This window comes from Herpailurus yagouaroundi, unplaced genomic scaffold, assembly GCF_014898765.1.
Source record: "Herpailurus yagouaroundi ecotype Mexico unplaced genomic scaffold, PumYag 207, whole genome shotgun sequence".
In the NCBI taxonomy this organism is placed as follows: domain Eukaryota; kingdom Metazoa; phylum Chordata; class Mammalia; order Carnivora; family Felidae; genus Herpailurus; species Herpailurus yagouaroundi.
The window spans coordinates 87596-107303 of record NW_024412438.1 but is presented as its reverse complement, the minus strand read 5'-3'; the positions used below and the strand labels follow the sequence as shown (position 1 = coordinate 107303).

Below are 19708 nucleotides of genomic sequence, written 5' to 3'. Positions count from 1 at the left end.
GAAGGAAGCCTGGGGAAGAGATGTTCCAATGGAACGCTGAGAATGGGCTCAGACTGTGTGTGTCCACCAAGGGCCTCTGTCCTTGCTCACCCCCGTGCTTGCTCAATGGTCTCTTGAATAAAGTGGCCATGTTGACAGACATGGAGGCTATGAGTGAGCTCAAAAACATAGATTTCTCTTTCCCAAGGCTAATCTGGTTAATGCTATTGCTGAATGCCAATATGTCAACTGCAGAGACCAACATTGAGTCCCTGATATGTACCATTCCCTGGGGGAACCAGCCAGACATCTGATGGCCGGTGAATTATACTGGACCTCTTTCATCATGGGGGGTGGTGGTAGCGTATACATGTGTCCTCGCTGGAATAGTCATATTCTGGACGTGGATTCGCCTTCTTTGCCCGTAATATTTCTGGCAGCACCACGATTGGTGAGTTCACAGAATGCTTTACCCATAGTTGTAGCACTCCCTATAGCATTGTGTCTAACCGAGGAACTTACGGCATAGCAAAGGAAGGTGCGGTAGTGGGATTTAAGTTGAATTCAGTGGTCTTACCACATACTTTGCCATCTGGAACGAAGTGGTCTTACCATATCCCCCATCACCTGGAAGCCGATACCTGTTGGAAACACACAAGGGCTTACTGAAGACCACAGCAACGGTTGGGAGACACCACCGAAGGAATGGAGTTCTGTCTCCCAAGACGCAACCTACGCTTTGAATCAGAGACCATTATATGGTGTCGTCTCCCCTACAGCAGAGTATGTGGTTCAGAAGTTAGGGGTGGAAGTGGGTGGTTCTTTCACTGTTACACCTAATGACCCCCTCACAGAATTTTTGCTTCTCTCAGCAACTTCAGGCTCTGTTGGGTTGAAGGACTTTGTTCCCAAACGGAGAAGGTTTCCACCAGTGAACACTAATGGTTCCATCGAATTGGAAGGGGAGACTGTCACCTGGTCATTCGGGACTCCATGTACCGCTGAACCAAGAGGTCCAGGGATTACTCAGCTGGCTGGTGTGGTTGATCCTGATAACCTGGGGGAATTTGGGTTGCTGCTGCCCACTGGGAGCAGCAAGAACTATTTCCGAGAACCCCGGGGATTCTCTGGGCACCACTTAGTACTTCCATGCCTAATAGTAAAGGTTAATGGAAAAACGTAGCAGCGGAAAAAAAGGCAGGACAACTGAGGGCTCAGACCTTGAGCCGGAAATGGAAGTTTGGGTCACTTTACCAGGTAAAGAACCTTGACTATCTGAGATTCTGGCTGAGGGCAGGGAAAATACGGAACGAATGGGGGAAGCAGTTCATAGATATCAATTATGGCTTCTTGATCAGTCACAGAAATGAGGACTATAGCGATGTGACACATTTTCTATTTGCTTGTTTTAGATATGTGTTGGTCTAAATTAGCCCTTTTATTCTGAGGAGTAACTAATGTAGCCAGATGAGCATCGTGACGGACGGCCTGTTTGAGGAGCCCTGAGGAGTGTGTGTAAGTCTGTGTGTGTAAGTCTGACGGCAGCCTCCCTACCCCACCCTCGCTCCACACATGAATAGTTGTCCAATTTCTTAGGTGTTTTAAGGCAGGGTAGCAAATTCACACACTAAGAGTCGTCAGGCAGGTAGGGAAGTGAGCAGTGAGTATGGAGGCCTCACTTGAAGTGGGGGGAGGGGAAGCAATATTCAACTTGAGATGATTGTTACCCTGTGACCATCAAATGTAGCTTTAATTTGGATAAACAAATAACACAGCATGTGGGACAAACAAAAGATGTCTTCCAGGTTGCTTCAATCTCTACTTTAGGACGAATTCATGATTTCTCAAATAGGGAGGAGAAGCATGAGGATAGTGTTTGTTTTTTTTTTTTTTTTTTTTTAATTTTTTTTTTTAACCTTTATTTATTTTTGATACAGAGAGGGCCAGAGCATGAACAGGGGAGGGGCAGAGAGAGAGGGAGACACAGAATCTGAAACAGGCTCCAGGCCCTGAGCTGTCAGCACAGAGCCTGAAGCGGGGCTCGAACTCACGGACCGTGAGATCATGACCTGATCCGAAGTCGGACGCTTAACTGACCGAGCCACCCAGGCGCTCCGAGGATAGTGTTTCAAGGAAGCCAAGAATTAGAGTGGTACCAGAAAGAGGAAGTGGTTGATAATGTTGAATGTTGAGAGACAGGTGCATATGAGTGGGGGGGTGGGGGCTGGGGAGTGGAGAGGTGGGACAAGGGGAGGAGGGGCAGAGGGAGAGAGAGAGAGAAAGAGAGAGAGAGAGAGAGCGCGCGAGCGCTCGTGCACTCAAGTGGGGGAGGGGTAGAAGGAGACAGAGAGAATCTTAGGCAGGCTCCACGTTCATCATGAAGTCTGATGCAGGGCTCAATCCCACAACCCTGGAATTATGACCTGAGCCGAAATCAAAAGTTGGTTCCTCAACTGACTGAGTCACCCAGGCACCCCTAGTTTCATTTCTAATATATTGTTCCGTTAAAGTGGATGAAGATTTTATGTGCTTATTATAAGATTTCTGAACTTCCTGACTTGCTTAAAGGACTTCCTCATCTGGAGATTAAACAAATATTCTTATACATGATGTGTTATTTGTTTATCCAAATGAAAGCTACATTTGATGGTCACAGGTCAACAATCATCTTAAGTTGAATATTGCTTCCCCCCACTTTTGATATTTGTATATATATATATGTATATGTATATATATTTTACATTTGATTTTAATTTTGAATACAAAACGATAAAGATCTCACTTTGTTTTCTTCCAGACCCACGTGTCAATTATGCTGATATCTTTTATTAAATAATCCATTTATTTACTACTGAACTAGAATGTTACTTTCATAATAGAATATAGCCTCACACTTATTTGCATGTTTCTGGACTCTGTAGTCTGCTCCACTGGTAAGGACTCTTCAGCTCAGACTCTCAACTTCATTGAGTTGTGACTAAACTTCTTCTCCCCCCCCAAAAGCTATATGGCCTCTATTAGCTTTGATTTTCCATTTTTTTTGGCATTGTGATAAAATACACTTAACATAAAATCTACCGTCTTGGGGCACCTGGGTGGCTCAGTCGGTAGAGCATCCAGACTCCTGATTTCGGCTCAGGTCATGATCTCATGGTTTAGTTCCTGGAACAGAGCCCCGCAATGGGCTCTGTGCTCAGAGTGTGCAGCCTGCTGGGAATTCTCTCTCTCTCCCTCTCTCTCTGCCCCTCCCCTACTCTCTCTCTCAAAATAAATATATGTTTATAATATAAAAGAAATAAATACACTTAAAAAATTTACCACCTTAACCATTTTTTTTTGTATAGTTCAGCAGTATTACGCACATCTGTAATACTCTGCAACCATCACCATTTTTCATCACCATAACTCTTCGTCTTGCAAAACTGAAACTCTACACCAATTAAACAATAACTCCTCTGTCTCCCCTTCCCTCAGTCCCCGGAAACCACCATTCTACTCTCTGTCTGGATGACTGGGACTACTCTAAGTACGTATCCTATAAGTGGAATCACACGATAGTTGTCTTTTTTGTGACTGGCTTATTTTACATAGCATAGTGTCCTCAAGTTCAATCACGTTGTAGCGTAAGTCAGAATTTTCTTCCTTTCTGAAGAATAGTCAATTGTATGCATATGCCACATTTTGCTTCTCGGATCACCCATCCACAGACATTTGGGTTGCTTCCACACTTTAGCTGTTGTGAATAAGAGTTGTGAACAGGGCTGTACAAATACCTCTTTAAGGCCCTGCTTGCAATCCTTTTGGGTATATATCCAAAAGTTGAATTGCTGAATCATATGGTAATTCTATATTTCATTATTTAAAAAAATCTCCATATTGTTTTCCCCAGGAGCTGTACCATTTTACATTCCCACCAACAGGGTACAGGGCTTCTAATTTTTCCACATCCTCTCCAGCACTTGTCATTGTGTTTTGTTTTGTTGGTTTTTTTTAATGTTTATTTATTTTTGACAGAGAGAGAGAGAGAGAGAGAGAGCATAAGTGGGGGAGGGGAAGAGAGACAGAGGGAGACACAGAATCCGAAGCAGGCTCCAGGCTCTGAGCTGTCAGCGCAGAGCCCAACGTGGGGCTCAAACTCACAAACCGTGAGATCATGACCTGAGCCGAAGTCGGATGCTCAACCGAGCCACCCAGGTGCCCCTTGTTTTGGTTTTTTGATAGGAGCCATCCTAATGGGTGTGAAGTGGTTTATCTCATTGTAGTTTTGATTTGCATTTATCCAATGAAATCTATTAGCTTTTGTATCAAAATGAATTTGGGTTAATTTTTCTTTATAAAAAAGTAGAAGACCGGGCTGCCTGGGTGGCTCAGTTAGTTGCGCATCCGACTCTTGATTTCGGGCTCAGGTCTTGATCCCAGAGTTATGGGATCTAGCCCTGTGTTGGGGGCTCTGGGCTGAGCATGAAACCTGCTTAAGATTCTCTCTCTCTCTCTCTCTCTCTCTCTCTCACTCTGCTCCTCTCCACCCCCGCTTGTGCACACTGTCTCTCTAAAATAAAAAAAAAATTTTTTTAATAAAAAAATAAAAAAGCAGAAGACATGGCTTGAAATAAATGAAAGCACTCTGGATTTGGGCAAAGCCGGTGTTAAAAAATCTTATCTTTAACCTCTTAATAAGGTGAAGAAATAACTTGCAGGAGTCTTGGGGTTTTTTTTTGCCATCAGTGACCCCCCCCCCAGGAAAATTTTATATATATCTTTCCACAATCATCTTAGTATCCCAGGCCATTAATGGTGTACCTACGTTAGCATACCAACAAACTAGATAATGAGGTATTAATAGCATAGCTAAAATGGCGCACCAACTAAAGTTACACATGCCTGTGTTGGTAGGGGGAATGGGATTTATGCTAATGTGTAAAGTGTAATCCTTTAGGCAAGATGTAGAAATATCTTCAAGCAATCTTTTTAGAGAAGGAGACAGTGGGGAGGGGGGGGGGAGAGGGAGAGAGAGAAAGAGAGAGAGAGAGAATTCCAAGCAGGCTCCATGATCAGTGAGGAGCCTGCTGTGGGGCTCAATCCCATGACCTTGGGATCATGACCTGAGCGGAAATCAAGAGCCGGACACTCGACCAACTGAGTCACCCAGGCGCTCCTGTAGAAACATCTTTAAAAGACTGATCCTTAATATCTTAGTTGCATATCCATTTATGGTTTACAAAGGTTTCCATATACAGGATCTCATTTGCTTCTCAAAAAAATTAAGCAGGGCAGGTATCATCTCAATTTACAAAGGCAGAAACAGAAAAGTCAAATAACCAGCCATGGGCCACACAGATGGGCGGGCATATTTTAAAAACTCAGATCTTGGTAAAGAGGGAGTCTGTGTTCTAACCCATGTAAACACAGAGGCTGATACACAGTTCAGCACATAGGATAAACTCACTGGATATTTGCTGAAGGCGTCTTGTGAGCCTTTTTCAGAGTTCTTTCCACTGTAGTATGGAAGGTCCGTAACATAAAGCCAAATTCTTAACAACCGAAACCAGGTGATGAGGAAGAGGACTGGGAGAGGGGAAGGGTGGGGGAACGTAGGGGGCTGGGGATGGAATAGGGGGCAGGGATATTCCCAGGAGAATGAGGAAGTTGGAGATGGAGGCAGCACTTCTGGAAATGTCAGTGTTTATTAAACATTTAAGGACATTTGGGAGTTTGAGAAGAAATATACAGAATGTAGAAAAATCCTAAGAGTCCCCTGTGGCTGGGAGTGCAGCCTTCCCCTCCCCCCCATTTCCCGTTTATTTTTCCTTTCTGTTTGGTTGTTTAAAGCCCTTTCTTAAGGCTTATTTGCCCCGTCCTCAATGCCCTGACCTGTGAGGATTCTTTGCCTCTCTCTGTCTCTCCTTCCCCATGACCTCGAGTCCCAGAACAGTGCCCTAAAGTGGTCAGGGGCACGAGTCCTGTAGCTGAGGATTGAGGACCAGGGGCCCCTCTGCTTGGGCTAGCTCTCCATGAAGGATTTAATGGGGAGGGGGGGATGGAGAAATGCAAAAACCACATGACGTCATTGGTACTCAGTCATGGGGGGAGGGCGCCGGTAAACAAACAAACAAGACCGGATTAAAAAATAAAAAATAACTAACAACCTAAGTAAACCCTGAAGGAGAGTCTGATCTGGATGTTCTGGGTGTTAGCCGGGAGGACAGAATATGGAGCTGGGCCACCTGATGAAGGGGAGGGAGGGTCAGAAAGAAAAGAAGGAGGGACAGGCTGGGTGCCGCAAGGGATGGGAACGCCAGGTGGCCTGGAGCTGAGGCACGGGGTATCAAGGTCCCTTTCTTCTCGGTGCCAGAGGGACAGGCACCAAACACACAGTCCTTGGGGCCGGTGAAGGGGAGGGTGAGGCCCCTGGGTTCCCAGAAAGCCGGGGGTGCAGGTGGGGGGAGATGGGAGGGGCCTGGGGCGTGAACTTTGGAATGAAACTTACATCTCAAAGGGTGCTGAGGGCGGGGCAGGGCTGGGGAGTTAAGGAGGAAAGCACCTAGACGGGGGGGAAGAAGAGGAGCCTAGGTCCCCCTGCTCTGGGAGGGCCCAGGGGGGTGGTCACTTGTCGGAGTCCAGACCCATCATGTTCTTGAGGGCGTTCTTGAGGCTGGTTCTGCTGGGGGACTTGACCGCAGGCCGGAGCTCCGAGCTCTGCTCATCCTTCCGCAGTTCCATCTCTATGACCACCACCTGAGAGCCTTTGGTGGGCTCCCGCCCTGACCCCCGACCCCCCGCCCGGCCCGCTAACCGCTATTTCTTATCCTTGCGAGACTCCCCCAGCCCCTTGGCCTTCTTTTCACTGGCAGCTTTGGTGCTTCTGCTGTGGTCCAGCATGGCATACAGCGCTGGCGTCTGCAGGGAGGGGGTCACACCTCAGTCACCCTTCTGGGGGGGCCCAGCCCCACCCTGGTCCCAGCCCATCCCTTACTGCTGCCAGGTAGCTCCGCGCCTTGTCCAGGCCCCGAGTTCCACTGACCTGCCGGCCGCGCTTCGAGTCCTTCGCAGCCTTGTGCAATTTCCCCTTCTCCATGGCGCTGCAGGGAAAGGCGGCGCTGTGGGTCTGCCCCGCTCCAGGCCCGGGCCCCCCTGGAGAGCAGCTATAGCTTCCTCCTCCCTTTGCCGCTCCCCCCCCCCCGCCCCCCAAGAAGTTTCTGCCTCGATGGGGAACAGTGGGGTTAAAGGGAGGGTCGCCATGGGGCGCCCGGGTGGCTCAGTCGGTTAAGCGTCCGACTTCAGCTCAGGTCACGATCTCGCGGTTCGTGAGTTCCAGCTCCGCATCGGGCTCTGCGCTGATGGCTCAGAGCCTGAATCCTGCTTCGGATTCTGTGTCTCCCTCTCTCTCTGCCCCTCCCCCGTTCAAGCTCTGTCTCTCTCTGTCCCAAACATAAATAAACGTGAAAAGAATTTTTTTTTAAATAAAAAAAATAAAAAATAAAGGGAGGGTCGCCAGGCTCCCCTTACCTGAGCCTCCTCTGCAGGGCCGCCTGTCTGCGTAGCCAGCAGTATCGGGTCACATAGAAAAGCAGCAGCAGCAACAGCACCACCCCCAAGACACCCCCGATCACAGCTCCCAGCACCACCCCGTACCTCGTAGGCACTAGGAGGGGAGGGAAAACAAGTAAAGGGGTGAGCGGGGCCACGCACCTTCGGTTCCTAGCCCCACACCCATTCCCTGCTGTTTCACAGGTACGGCGCTCAGCCACGGCTGTCTTCTGCCCGCCCTCCCAGAGCCTGAAGGGCCTTAGCCCAGGTATGTTGCCTCTCCCCCCCGCCCTTCGCGCTCCCCCTCAAAGCCCCCCCCCCGCCCCCAGTCCTCCCTGTACTGCCAGACCCCCTGGGCCATCTCCTCTCACACCTTTTTCAAAGACATAGAGTGTGACCTGAGAAGTCTTGCCCACTATGTCTGGTGGGTTTTTGACGTCACAGGTGAAAGTGCCGTTGTCACTGTAGTCCAGGTTGTGTATGACAATAGAGCCATCCTTCCAGTGAGGGTCCCCTACCCACTGGATGCGCTCTTTGAAGGTCCCCACCTCGTCAATGTAGGGTTGTCCCTTGGCATAGTGGAAGATCTATGAGGAATGAGGGGAAGTATGTGGGTCTAGCCTCAGGGTAAGGGCTCCTGGGCTGGAGAGGGTAGTTGGGGGTGGGGGAGACAGTGTCGAGAGGCCCTAGTCAGATGGCTACTTACCTTGCCACCGTTAGGGTTAGGGCTCAAAGGATGTCCCCTCGGTTGCCCAAGTGCTCTTTTCTGTTGTTCTTCAGAGCACCGTTGGGTTATCCAATCCCAGGACGCCCCCAGGCACTCACCGAGATAGCATCGCGGCCCCCTTCGGGCTGGTAGCGCCAGGTAAAGGAGATGTCATCTGAGATCCACTCGCTGGACCAGAATGAGCAGTGCAAGGTCACCTTGGAGCCCACAGCACCATGGACCTCCTTGTCCGTGTAAACCACAATGGCCTGGGCCAGGGGGAGCACTGCAAGCAGAGAGGGGAGTCAGATGGGCGCCCGGGACCCACTAAGGGATCCAGAGGAAGTGAGACCAATAGGAAGCCAAGGGCTGAGTAGAGACCATAGCAAAGCTGGGGCAGAAGTGATCCACTGTCAAGCCCGGATTTCTCTGGGCCAGCTCAAGGGTTAGGCAGAAACGCTGCATTGGGTTCAAGTTCAGTGTGTTCATAAGAGGAAATGAAATCAGCAGTCACAGAACTCTCCTGAGGACTTCCAGAAGGTGGATTCTGTCTCCAAGTCTCCCTTTCCCTTCGGGTCAGTATTTAACTCTTAAAGTACCCCTAAGATGCAGGCTTAAAAAAATTTTAATTTATAAGTTATATGGTAATACATATTGCATTCTTTTTTAGAAACCATTCAAATAGAGATAAAGCTAAAGTCTTTCTTTAAAAAAAAATTTTTTTTTTAATGCTTATTTATTTCTGAGACAGAGAGAGAGCATGAGTCAGGGAGGGGCAGAGAGAGAGGGAGACACAGAATCAGAAGCAGGCTCCAGGCTCTGAGCTGTCAGCACAGAGCCCGACGCGGGGCTTGAACTCACAGACGGCGAGATCATGACCTGAGCCAAAGTCAGACGCTCAACCGACTGAGCCACCCAGGCGCCCCGCTGAAGTCTTTCTTGACGCCTCCCCCAACAAATGCTTTTCCTGTAGTCCCCTCCCAAATATGACCACTGTCAATCAGTTTAGTAAGTAACCGTTTTCTATGTATCAAGTGCAGTGTAAACCCGACAAACTCAAAACATGAAATAGTTTTGTCTTATGGAGCTTTTCTTTCCTTTTTGAGATACATTGCGTTATATTGTACTTGGCTTTTTTCGCTTAAGAGGATGTATAATATGCCTATGTGTCTGAGGGAACTTCCCATGTTGATTCACAGAGATGAATCTTATTTTTGCCAGCTGCGTAGTATTTCACAGCATCACACATTCAAATTTCTCACAGAAAAAAACAATGAAGATAATTAAGACTGTTTTTTCCTGGCCCAACTGTCCTCGCTGTTGAATCCCTGGTTGCCATACAGCTTTGCTGTCGACTGGGAGGTCAGGGAGCTTCTCAGGGGAAGTCGGGTACAGAGGAAGATCCCAAGCTCAGAGTTCAGATGACTTTGCATGTGAGCCCTCTGTGGCTTGACCCTTGTCACCCTCCTCTTGGCCGTGCTGGCCCAGTGCCACTCCCAAGACTCACCCACACAAGGAAGGCCATTCCAGGGAGATTATGTGTGTGGGCTGGCCCGGGGTGGGGGCAACTGTAGACCCTTTTGTTCTACGGGAGGGGGAGGAAGCACCCAAACAAACAGAGACCCATTGTCTGACCAATGTTGGGGGCTCCTGCCATCCCCAGACCCCGTAACCACCCCCCACTCCTGCTCCATAGTCTCAAATCTCCCACCTCAGCATGCAAGATCAGTGACCCGCTTCTCCTTAGAGGTCTCTTGGGAATCCCAAATGCAACAACGAAGGTTATTCATTGGATCTACCTTCTATTCCTCCTGTTCTAACATCAACCACTGCCCTTCAGCCCTGCTCAATGGTACTATGAGAGGGACAGGTGCTAGAACAGAACCCTCTTCCTTATTCTCCAACACTCCTTCTCCCCATTGCCCTCACTATGGCCTTCTCCAACTCCTTGTCTTTAACATTTTCTCTGGGTGTCCCAGACTAGTCCAGCACAGCACCCAGAAGGGTCTGGATTCTGGGGGTTAGGACTCAAAGAGCTGATATTCTGAGCAGTTCTCCCCGACCCCCAATTTGCCTACTACTCATCTATTGTGTTAGGCTTTGGGGCCGTTTGGAGAAGGGAACTGTCCATTCAAATATCCCTACTTTTGACTTTCACTTGCCCACCCAACATCTGCCATGGGGTGAGAAAGGGTTTGGTCACCTTATAAAGGAAGACTGCTTTAGATGGACAAGATCTTAGAATCTCATAGAACCTCCCTCCTACTCCTTTTGCCTGCATAATAGACAATGGATCCACAGAGAGAAACTGAGGCACCAAGAGACAAAGGATTCGAGGAGTTGCGACCACAGACCTTGGGCTCCTTCCTTAGATCACATTCCCCGACCTTCCTATTCAGGGGAACTAAGGTTAAGTAGCTCAGGCACTGCTAGGGAATGATTAGGTACCCGACCCAGGTGTCTGTCCTGTTCCTTACCACACCATAACACTGCTTCCCACCAGGTGCTCAGCATGGCTTTGGGGGCATGTTACTACCTTCCAACCTGGGTCCAGTCAGGTCCACCTCAGGGAAGCTCTCTACGCTCTTTTACCTTCTCCCTTCACAGAATACCTTTATTGTCTCCCTCTAAGCTATATATATTTTTTTCTCCGACTATAATATCACCTTCCTGCTCCTGCTCACTCTTTGGTGGCGGTGGGGCATGCAGTGAAGGCAGGGAGAAGGTTGCTGAGAGGCAAGCTGAGCTCCAGGGCTCCCAGACTGGGGTGGCTCCACTTACCCAAAGAGGAGAAGAGCAGCGCAGCCAGGATAGGACTGGGGCTGGACGAGGGAGCCCCAGGAGCCATAGCTGGGGCAGGGGCAAGGGCTCGGAGCGTCTGTGGGGATGGGAGAGTGGGGGACAAGGAACTGAGCGGGGGGTTCCTGGAATCCGCTTAAAATCCCCTGGGGCCCCAGTATGAGGGGGCTGTCCTGAGCCAGTAACCAATTGCAGCCTGGCATGTGCAGTTGAGAGGTGGTGGGGAGGGGGGAAGAGTACAGGGAGCAGAAGGGGCATTGTGTCCTCTCGGTGGAGGGGTGGGGGGGACACATACCACCCCATACACAGAGGGCTTTGTGTCTGATGGCCTCCCCCTGCCCTAGGCTGGAATGCCTGGGGGGGGGGAGGTGAGGGAGAGGGACACAAAAAGGGACATAAACACACTTCTCCGAGGGATAGATGGGCAGGGGAACCTGAATCCTTAGGCCATGAGAGGGAATTTCTCTATAGCCTCCTTCCCAGAGAATGGCTCCCCCAGAGAACTCTGAAAATGGGATATCCCTTGTCTTTTTTTAATTTTAATTTTTAGTTTTTTCGATGACTGTTGGTTGCATTATAGGCTTCTTGAGATGACCAGGTCATTTGGGAGTCCTTCCCCCCACCCCCTATCTCCCTGCATCCTGGGTGATTCTTCCCTGATAGAAGCTTTCTCCACTGGAAAATATCCAGGAAATAATTTCCCTGAGCTTTCCCTCTTTGTCAGGGAATCTTTCAATGCCTCATGCTGCAGTTTAAGTCCATTGCGATTTAGGACAAGGCAACAAAATTGTATTGAATGCCAGCTATATGTAAAGTATGGGTTTGTGGGTAACAGAAAGAGGAATAAAAATTAAGTTTCTCCTTGAAGGAGTTTAAAATCTAGTTGGCGGGGGGCAGAGAGGGGAGGATCAAAGGACAAATCCATCAATACCCAACATGATCAACCATCATGCTTGCCATAGCAGAGTGATGAACCAAGTGCTTAGTATACCAAGGAGGGCACAACCAGATCTGCTTGAACATGCGCAGTAGTTCACAAACATCCGGGAGATTAAGTTAGTAACGGAGGGTTAAAAACAAAAATAAACCATTTAATAAATGAAGTTCAGAGGCAGGGGAGTTGTGTCTAGAAGGCAACTTTAGATATGGACCCACTTTGAAGGATGTGTGCCATTTTGAAGAAAAGGAATGGGTAGTGAAGGTATCGAGGCAGATATAGCAAAAGCAAAAACAAAGACAGAAGAAAATGTGTGTGTGTGTGTGTGTGTGTGTGTGTGTGTGTGTGTGTGTGTAGGTTTCTGAAGTATTGAGGATACTCAAGGCAGATCTTGTGGCCTCCACTTTGACTTGATTTAGGGGAACATGAGGGGCATCATAGGAAACAAGTCTGTACAGGAAAGTTGAAGCCAATTGGTGAAAGGCATTAAACAGCAAATGAAAGAGGGTGGGCTTCATTGGTTCATCATAAGAATTTCCTGATGGTTTGAGGGTGATATTTTGGGTTAGAGATGGGAGTGTCCACATGGTCAGAGCTGAGTTTTAAGACAAACCTGGCTAAAAAAATCATTCCCACCAGAGCTCTCCTAATTGTTGTCTCCTTTGCTTCCCTTCTTGGGATTATCTGAAATGATTTTGTTTTTCACTGAACCTCTCATACTTCCATTTGAAATGTTTCCCCTTCTTTTCCCCCCTTTCTTTCTCTGATCTCAGGCCTTGCATAGACCCTGCTTTTCTCTCCTGCTTATTTTATTTTATTTTTTTTCAACATTTATTTATTTGTGGGACAGAGAGAGACAGAGCATGAACGGGGGAGGGGCAGAGAGAGAGGGAGACACAGAATCGGAAACAGGCTCCAGGCCCTGAGCCATCAGCCCAGAGCCCCACGCGGGGCTCGAACTCACGGACCGCGAGATCGTGACCTGGCTGAAGTCGGATGCTTAACCGACTGCACCACCCAGGCGCCCCTCTCCTGCTTATTTTAAAGATAAACCCTGGTGATAAGGGGCTTGACTTAATATCTTGTTTGAATTTCAGTGTAATTAATTTCAATCAGTTGTGAGCCCTACAGGGTTAATTTGAGGGAAGAGGCCACTGTTTTCCTGCGATTGGGACCACCGCAGGTTCACCTGTAAAGCCACAGGCTCCTGGTACCCACCGGTCATCTCCTTACACAGGAGATGGAGGGTTCCATGATTAGTATTGGATTTGAACTGTGGAACTCTAAATGTGGGACTTGATCATAAACTCCACAGGCGAAATTGTCAGTAAATGTTCATGGGATGTTGTAGTCAATTACACCTCCCTAACCACGTCTCCCCAGCTGCAAATGACCCACTTTCTGCTTTCATCCACTCCTTTTACCTATACCTCTCTCACGGGGTTGCTAATTTCTTTGTTGTATTTACTTACTGATCCTGCTAAGGCATAAGCTGCTTGAGGACAATTACGTTTGTGTTTTTGAATCCCCTGAAGCACTTTCACATCCTCTACAAAAAGTTTATATATATAATATATATATATATATAGGCATATATGTATATGCCTCTTGTACTTAGCTCTTTAAATAAATTCATTATATATATAATTAATTATTATTTATTGTTATTATGTGTGCACACATGAGCGAGTAGAGGAGGGGTAGAGAGAGAATCCCAAACAGGTTCCTGTGCTGTCAGTGCAGAGTCCAATCCTGGGCTCAAACCCATAAACTGTGAGATCACTACCTGAGCCAAAATCAAGGGTAGGACGCTTAACTGACTGAGCTACTCGGGCACCCCCAATGACTGGAAGTTCAATAGCAGAAAACTGTATTTTATTTTTTTAAAGATTTTACTTGTAAGTAATCGCTGCACCCATGTGGGGCTCGAAATCACAACCCTGAGATCAAGGGTCATATGCTACACTGACTAATCCAGCCAGGCTCCCCAGAAAACTTTATTTGAATGTAACAACTTTCTAATGATTAAGCAGTTTACTAAACAAACAAACAAACAAACTTGTGTTTTGAGGTAACCTTTACCGAATGTGTTAGTGTTGAAGATGAGTGGCCATCAGTGTTGTACAGGAGACCCCTGCACTGAATAGAAACTAAAGTTAGAGAGACGCTAAGGTCTCCTAACAGTCCAAAAGTCTATAAAAGTGCTTTCTTTGTCAAGTATTATAGAAATGCACAACAGGATTTTCATTTGATGCAGAGATAAGTGAATGTGTGCTATTTAAATCCTCAAAGTGCAGGAGTGCTAAATATAAATGAGATCTGAATAGTAATGTTAGCTGAATGTTTTATTGTAGAATAGGAGTTGCTCTAGGCTGTCTCCTTCACTTCTCTCTGCCCCGCCCTCGCCCGCAAAAAGACTCAAGAACTTTTTCAATTTTCTATTCCTGTTTCCCTTTTTCTTCCTTAAGTCACAAATGCTCTGCAATTGATTGCAGAGCTTGGGTTCCTCAAAACCATATGTGTGTGTGTGTGTGTGTGTGTGTGTGTGTGTGTGTGTGTGTGTGTGTATGTGTGTGTATAAATCAAAGCGAATTCTCCCCCACTCCAGGTTCTTCTGGCTGTGGGCGTCACCCACACAGTCTTGAAACAAGGAACAAAGGAGTGTTGTATTTGGCTAGTGGGCGTCCAGCTCAGGCGGCAGCTCAAGCCCAGGAATTGTGGGCACAGAGCTGATCCAGGTGGTTAGACGAGGCTCCCAGGCCTTGGGATGGTGGTCTACGTAGTTCTCACGAGGCTTCCTCAACTTGGGCCTCAACTCGTGTTCTCTGTACTCTGTTGTGGAGCTTCCCGTCAGAACGGATGGAGCCCGTTTCCCTGGGAGCCTCGGCCGGCCTACCTGGGAAAGAGGGAGAGCGAAACTATTCTGGAGTCCCTGGTGAAGAATCAGGGCAAGTCAGAAGTTCAGTGGTGCGAAGCAAAATGAATATGTTCACAGGTGAAAACGCAGACCGCAGAGTCTGAGTCAGCGCCATTTCTGCCGACCCCCTGGCAAATTCTAGCAGAAGCCAGCCGAGGGAAGCCGTGCAGACACACAAAACCAGAAAAAATCAAGCGTGAACAACGCTGAGGCGGACCGCCTGCGAGCCTTTTAAAGAGCCGGAGGCGTCACGTGACATAGCCCCGCCCCCCCCCGTGGCGGAGACGTTGTGCGTCACTTCCGTCCAGGCCGGAACTCAAGATGGCTGCGCTCCTGTTGAGGTGACTTTAGCCCGGGGCTGGGAGTCTGTGTCCGCGGCCTTGGGGAGGCCTGTGCTGCCCCTCCTGTCTTGCTGACGACTGTTTGCACCGTCCCGGGGCGGGGGAAGGGCCCGTGGGTGCGCGGGTCGCGCGCCCTGGCGTCCTAGGGCCCCTTCCCTTCCCCCCAGCCGCTCCGGTCCCCGGGGTCACGGGCCCGTTATCTCCTCCTGAACTCCCTACCGAGGAGTCGCGCGGCTGTCGCCCCTTCTCCTTCCCCCAGCTTCAATACTTTCCCCCCAGGTTGCGTTCGGGGCTGCACCCAGAGCCACGCTCCGAGAGAGCCAATAGTTAGGACTTCGAGGTCAGCGGACCGTCGGTCGTACGACTTCGAGCTCTTATTCGGGCCTCGGGAAGAGAGATCTTGGTGTACTTCGCTTTTGCTTCGAACTCCTGCAGACACTCGTTGCTGGCAACGAGTGGCCACTGAGTTCCTAACGGGCCCCTGGGGGAGGGGACAGGAGTCCTGGATCCCTACCGCGCCGGCGATTAGAAATAGCGCCCATAGCGGTCGCTCTCCTGTCCTAAAGCAGCCCAGGGAATTCAGTTTCAATTTATGTTTCTCTGTGGGGTAGGGAGTGGATGTCTCAGTTTTTCTATACAAGGTCATTCGCCGCCTGGAGAAGTATCCTAGGTTTTCTTCTGTTCTGTCCTGTCCACTGTCTAGACCTCATTCTCCACTCAGAGCCTTTCTAGACGGGCAACTCGAGTGACTTTAGACACTCCCGGTGCAAATCCCAGCATAGTTTCGTGCCAGGCCTATTTTTGGAAACTATTTGTTATGGAAAGTTAGTTTGAATGTCGTTGAGATTTCATTCCTGATTTCCCCCAATGCCTTCTTATTTCTCTTTCCACAGCAGTACACCCAGTATAAAAATAGAGGGACTCTATTTAGTTTTTCTCTGTGACTGAACGATTCCTTTCGGAGTTGAGATCAGGAGTGGGTTATCTTAATCCATCATTTTCCTCCTTCCCTCTCATTTCCAAATGTATCTTTTTTTTCCAAGCCCCAGTCTTGCCAGAACTGCACTCCTTATTCCAGGTAGTTTTACCGTAACTGAATGAGTTTGAATCCTTGATGTATTTTGGTGGATGTCGGGGCCTTTTGGTAGAATTCATGTGTAGCTTGAAATGATCATGTTGGTTCTAAACAGTTCGTTTTAGGGGTTTCAGGATTATTGTTTGGAAGGTGACAATTATCATACTCAGTAAATATGTCCAGACAGTATCGTTTTGAGATGTGTACGACTGTCACCACCAGGATTCAATGCCAAGAAATAGACTTCTTTTTCATTAGTGTTAATCTGAAGCTCATGGGAAGGGCGCCTCTCTCTTCTTTCTTCACAAGGGATTTCTTAGGAGGGGGCATAGGGAATTAAAAAAACAACAACAATTTCTTTTTCTGATTGAAATTCCGAGTCTAATTCCATTTCACTAGAGGGATTTGGAACTGTTTATAACGTGCTAACTTAGCCTCAAAGAAAAATACCTTCCAAGAAATCCTAGGAGCTAGATTCTAGTTCTAGTGTCACTAGTTCCATTCATTTTGGACAAGTCAAGGTCATCAATCCTCATTTGTGAATGAAAATAGTAATAACTTGGGCCCACTTAAAAGAAGTATTGGCTAAACATTTTTAATGTTGGCTAGTTGGCTAACTAAAAATGATTAGTTTTCAAAGTATCGTACATCATGGCTTTTAAATAGTGCCCTATATTTTGTATATTCCCTAAACAGTTCACAGACTAGCCAGGAATGAATAACCAGCTGAGTAATGCAACGCCATTGGCATTTAGTCAAGGAATGGTTTGCCAAAGCCAAGACGGAGATGGAGAACTAAGCAAAGAACAGCTAGGCTTCTGTCTAATAAAGTTCATGCCGCTTAGGCACAAAGTTGCCAAGAGTTGTTAACTATGTGCACGTTGCTCATCATATAAAATACTACCTGTGAAACACCTCTAAAAATAAGGCTTAACTTTAAATATATAAGACTGCTTCTTAAAATAAGCATACCTCATTTACAAACCTTTTTATTTTTTGAGTCTTTTCTATGTGTCAGACATTTTCATAAGTGTTATAGACACAGAGCATTCCAGTCTTATCCTTGAGGAGCTCAAAGTCTAGTAGAGGCGATAAATAGATTAATTATTAAGCACCATGATATGTGTTGCTATAGAGATATGAAGAAGCGGTGTGAGGCATGGCAGGGGCAGCAAGTAAGGCGAAAGAAACTGAAGTTGCCATCCAGGAGTTGTTGGGTTTTCAAGGATGAGTTTAATCAGACTGTGAGGGAGGTTCCAATCAGAAGAGCGTGAGCAAGGGCATATAGTCCTAAGAGGGCTTGCTCTGTCTGGGTGTAGTGCAGTACTCAGTGTGGCAGACATATAAGGGGCTGACGGGAATTTGGAGGAGAATGGGTCCAGAGAGTTGGAGTGGGCCGTGTTGAGAGGGGCCTTGTTTGGCTACGGTGTGGACCTTACACTACAAGCAACGGGGAACTGTTAAAAGACTTTGGGCAGAAGACCAATGAAATCAGCTTTATTTTTCAGTAAGTTAGCTTTGGTAAATATTGAATGATTGGGAAGCGACTGATGGTAGGGAGATCAGTTCAGGAGCTCCTCTTATAGTTCTCTTTGTGAGAAATGGAGAGGATAAGGACTAAAACAATGGACTGAAGTCCTGGATAGCATTGATAGGACTGGGTGATGCCTCACGTATATATGGGGGTGAGAGAAAAAAAAAATCAAGGATGACTTCTGTTGTTGTTTGGGAGTGGGTGGGGGCTAACAGTCATGAATCAGAATTTTTGTCTTTAAGTGATTTCTCTTCATCCTGTTCTTCGAGGTTATACGTCTATTTTAGTGTTGCTCTTCCCCCAGATATTTCTGAAACTTTTTGGCATATCATCAGATCAAGTTTAGAGGCTATATAAGAGAAACTCATTATATTGTAGTCGCATCTTGTTTTGGACCAAAAATGGTTTTATTTAGTTTGATCCCGTAGACTTGGCTTTGAATAACTTTTTTTCCCCCCAAAAGTCAAATCCATTTTCAGCAGATGAATATTTTTATCACCACTGATGGTTTTAAAAAGAATGTGATGTGAATTCTAAAGACCGTGGGGGAAACCAGTGAAATACTGGTCATATCTTATACACGTGGGCCGAATTGCAGTTTGGAGAATGATTTTCTGGCCATTTTCTTACGTAGTCCTCCCAGCAACCTATTAGGTAGGTCTTTTCAGTCCCATTTTACAAATAAAGAAGGTGAAGCTCAGAGGTCCCCTAAAGTTACATGATTTATGCAGAATCGGAATTCCAGTTTTTACTTTAATATTCTTCCTGTGTCACTGTTGTCAACCCAGTCCAGAGAAGAGTCTCACAAATGATTTGAACAGCGATTACATTTTTTGGGTACACATGTATAATGCATTTAGAAAGGGACAGTGCTAACTAGAATGGTAAGTTCTGGCTTGTTCATTAAAAAGAAAACAAAGTACGGTTACTTTTTGGCCATAACATAGAACACCAAGTTCCTTGGTGGAACTTGCCAGAGTTCTGGTTTCCCACAAAAGGCAAGGATCGATACCTACTTTGGTCCTGTTTCAAATAAGGCTGTGGACTTTGTGCACCTAGTTTCTGTGAGGGCCTTGTGGAAAGCTTACGTTGGTATTTGTCTGGGAAACAATAGCATTAGACAGAGTGCTGTAGATTCCAGCCCACATCTGCAAACTCTTGCTGGGCAGCCGAGTGACTGGACCTAGCCTGGTGTGCGGAATGCATGTCCTGCGAACTTCAGAACCACAATTACTTCAATTGATTAAAGAGATTTGTTCCCACTTCCTTCTGGGAGCCTGGGGTACACAATGTCTGCATTCACCTCTTGTCTCCAGGGCTGGAGAGAGAGAGGAGCTGAAGGAAGTGTTGGCTGGATTATTTTACCTTCAAATAGCGTACCCCTTCCACTGTCCTAGTGTAAAGCAGAGGGATTTTGAAACGTTTGTGCCTCTAATATCGATGGTGTGATGGACACTGTGAGCTTTTTTACAAGGTCATCGGACCTCAGTGCGATTTTATTTCCCCACGATGCCTTGCACATAGGGGATATACAGTAAACTTTTGTGGAAGCAACATATTTTTCATTTTAATCCCAGTACTTCACTCTGATACCTTTCTTAAATACTTCTGGAAAGATTTGATATGATAATGTGAATAGAGGGGCCTAGTGGTTGTATTTTTCAGTTCGTGTGTGCTCTCTGGATCAGTTAAACTCTCTTTACATAGAATGCCCAGGCACATCTTAGTTTTAGGCTTGAGGAGCAGTTCTGGTACTGTTTTGATGCATTTCAAAAATAGCAACTTTTTAGTAGAAAACTTGTGTATCCTCTTGGTGCAACTCTTCACGTGGTCCATGAAATCTTTGTGTTCCCATACTTTTTGCACTATTAGAGACTTTTTTTTTTTTTTTAA

General features: G+C 47.1%; 2 protein-coding genes across 2 annotated transcripts in view; one reads left to right on the top strand and one right to left on the bottom strand.

Annotated features, from left to right (window-relative positions):
* Positions 1-5644: 5644 nt before the first annotated feature.
* MPZ (myelin protein zero) lies at positions 5645-11138 on the bottom strand. The gene is given in 6 exon segments (XM_040452363.1): positions 5645-6876; positions 7001-7058; positions 7486-7621; positions 7880-8093; positions 8332-8498; positions 10994-11138. Coding segments are annotated over 6 exon segments (936 nt in total). The 5' UTR covers positions 11061-11138; the 3' UTR covers positions 5645-6582.
* Positions 11139-15137: 3999 nt separating this feature from the next.
* SDHC (succinate dehydrogenase complex subunit C) overlaps positions 15138-19708 on the top strand; it is a 35880-nt gene continuing 31309 nt past the window's right edge. The window contains exon 1 of the mRNA XM_040452362.1: positions 15138-15206. Coding sequence (XP_040308296.1) covers positions 15187-15206 — 20 coding nt within the window. The 5' untranslated portion in view covers positions 15138-15186. The remainder of the gene's footprint in view (positions 15207-19708) is intronic.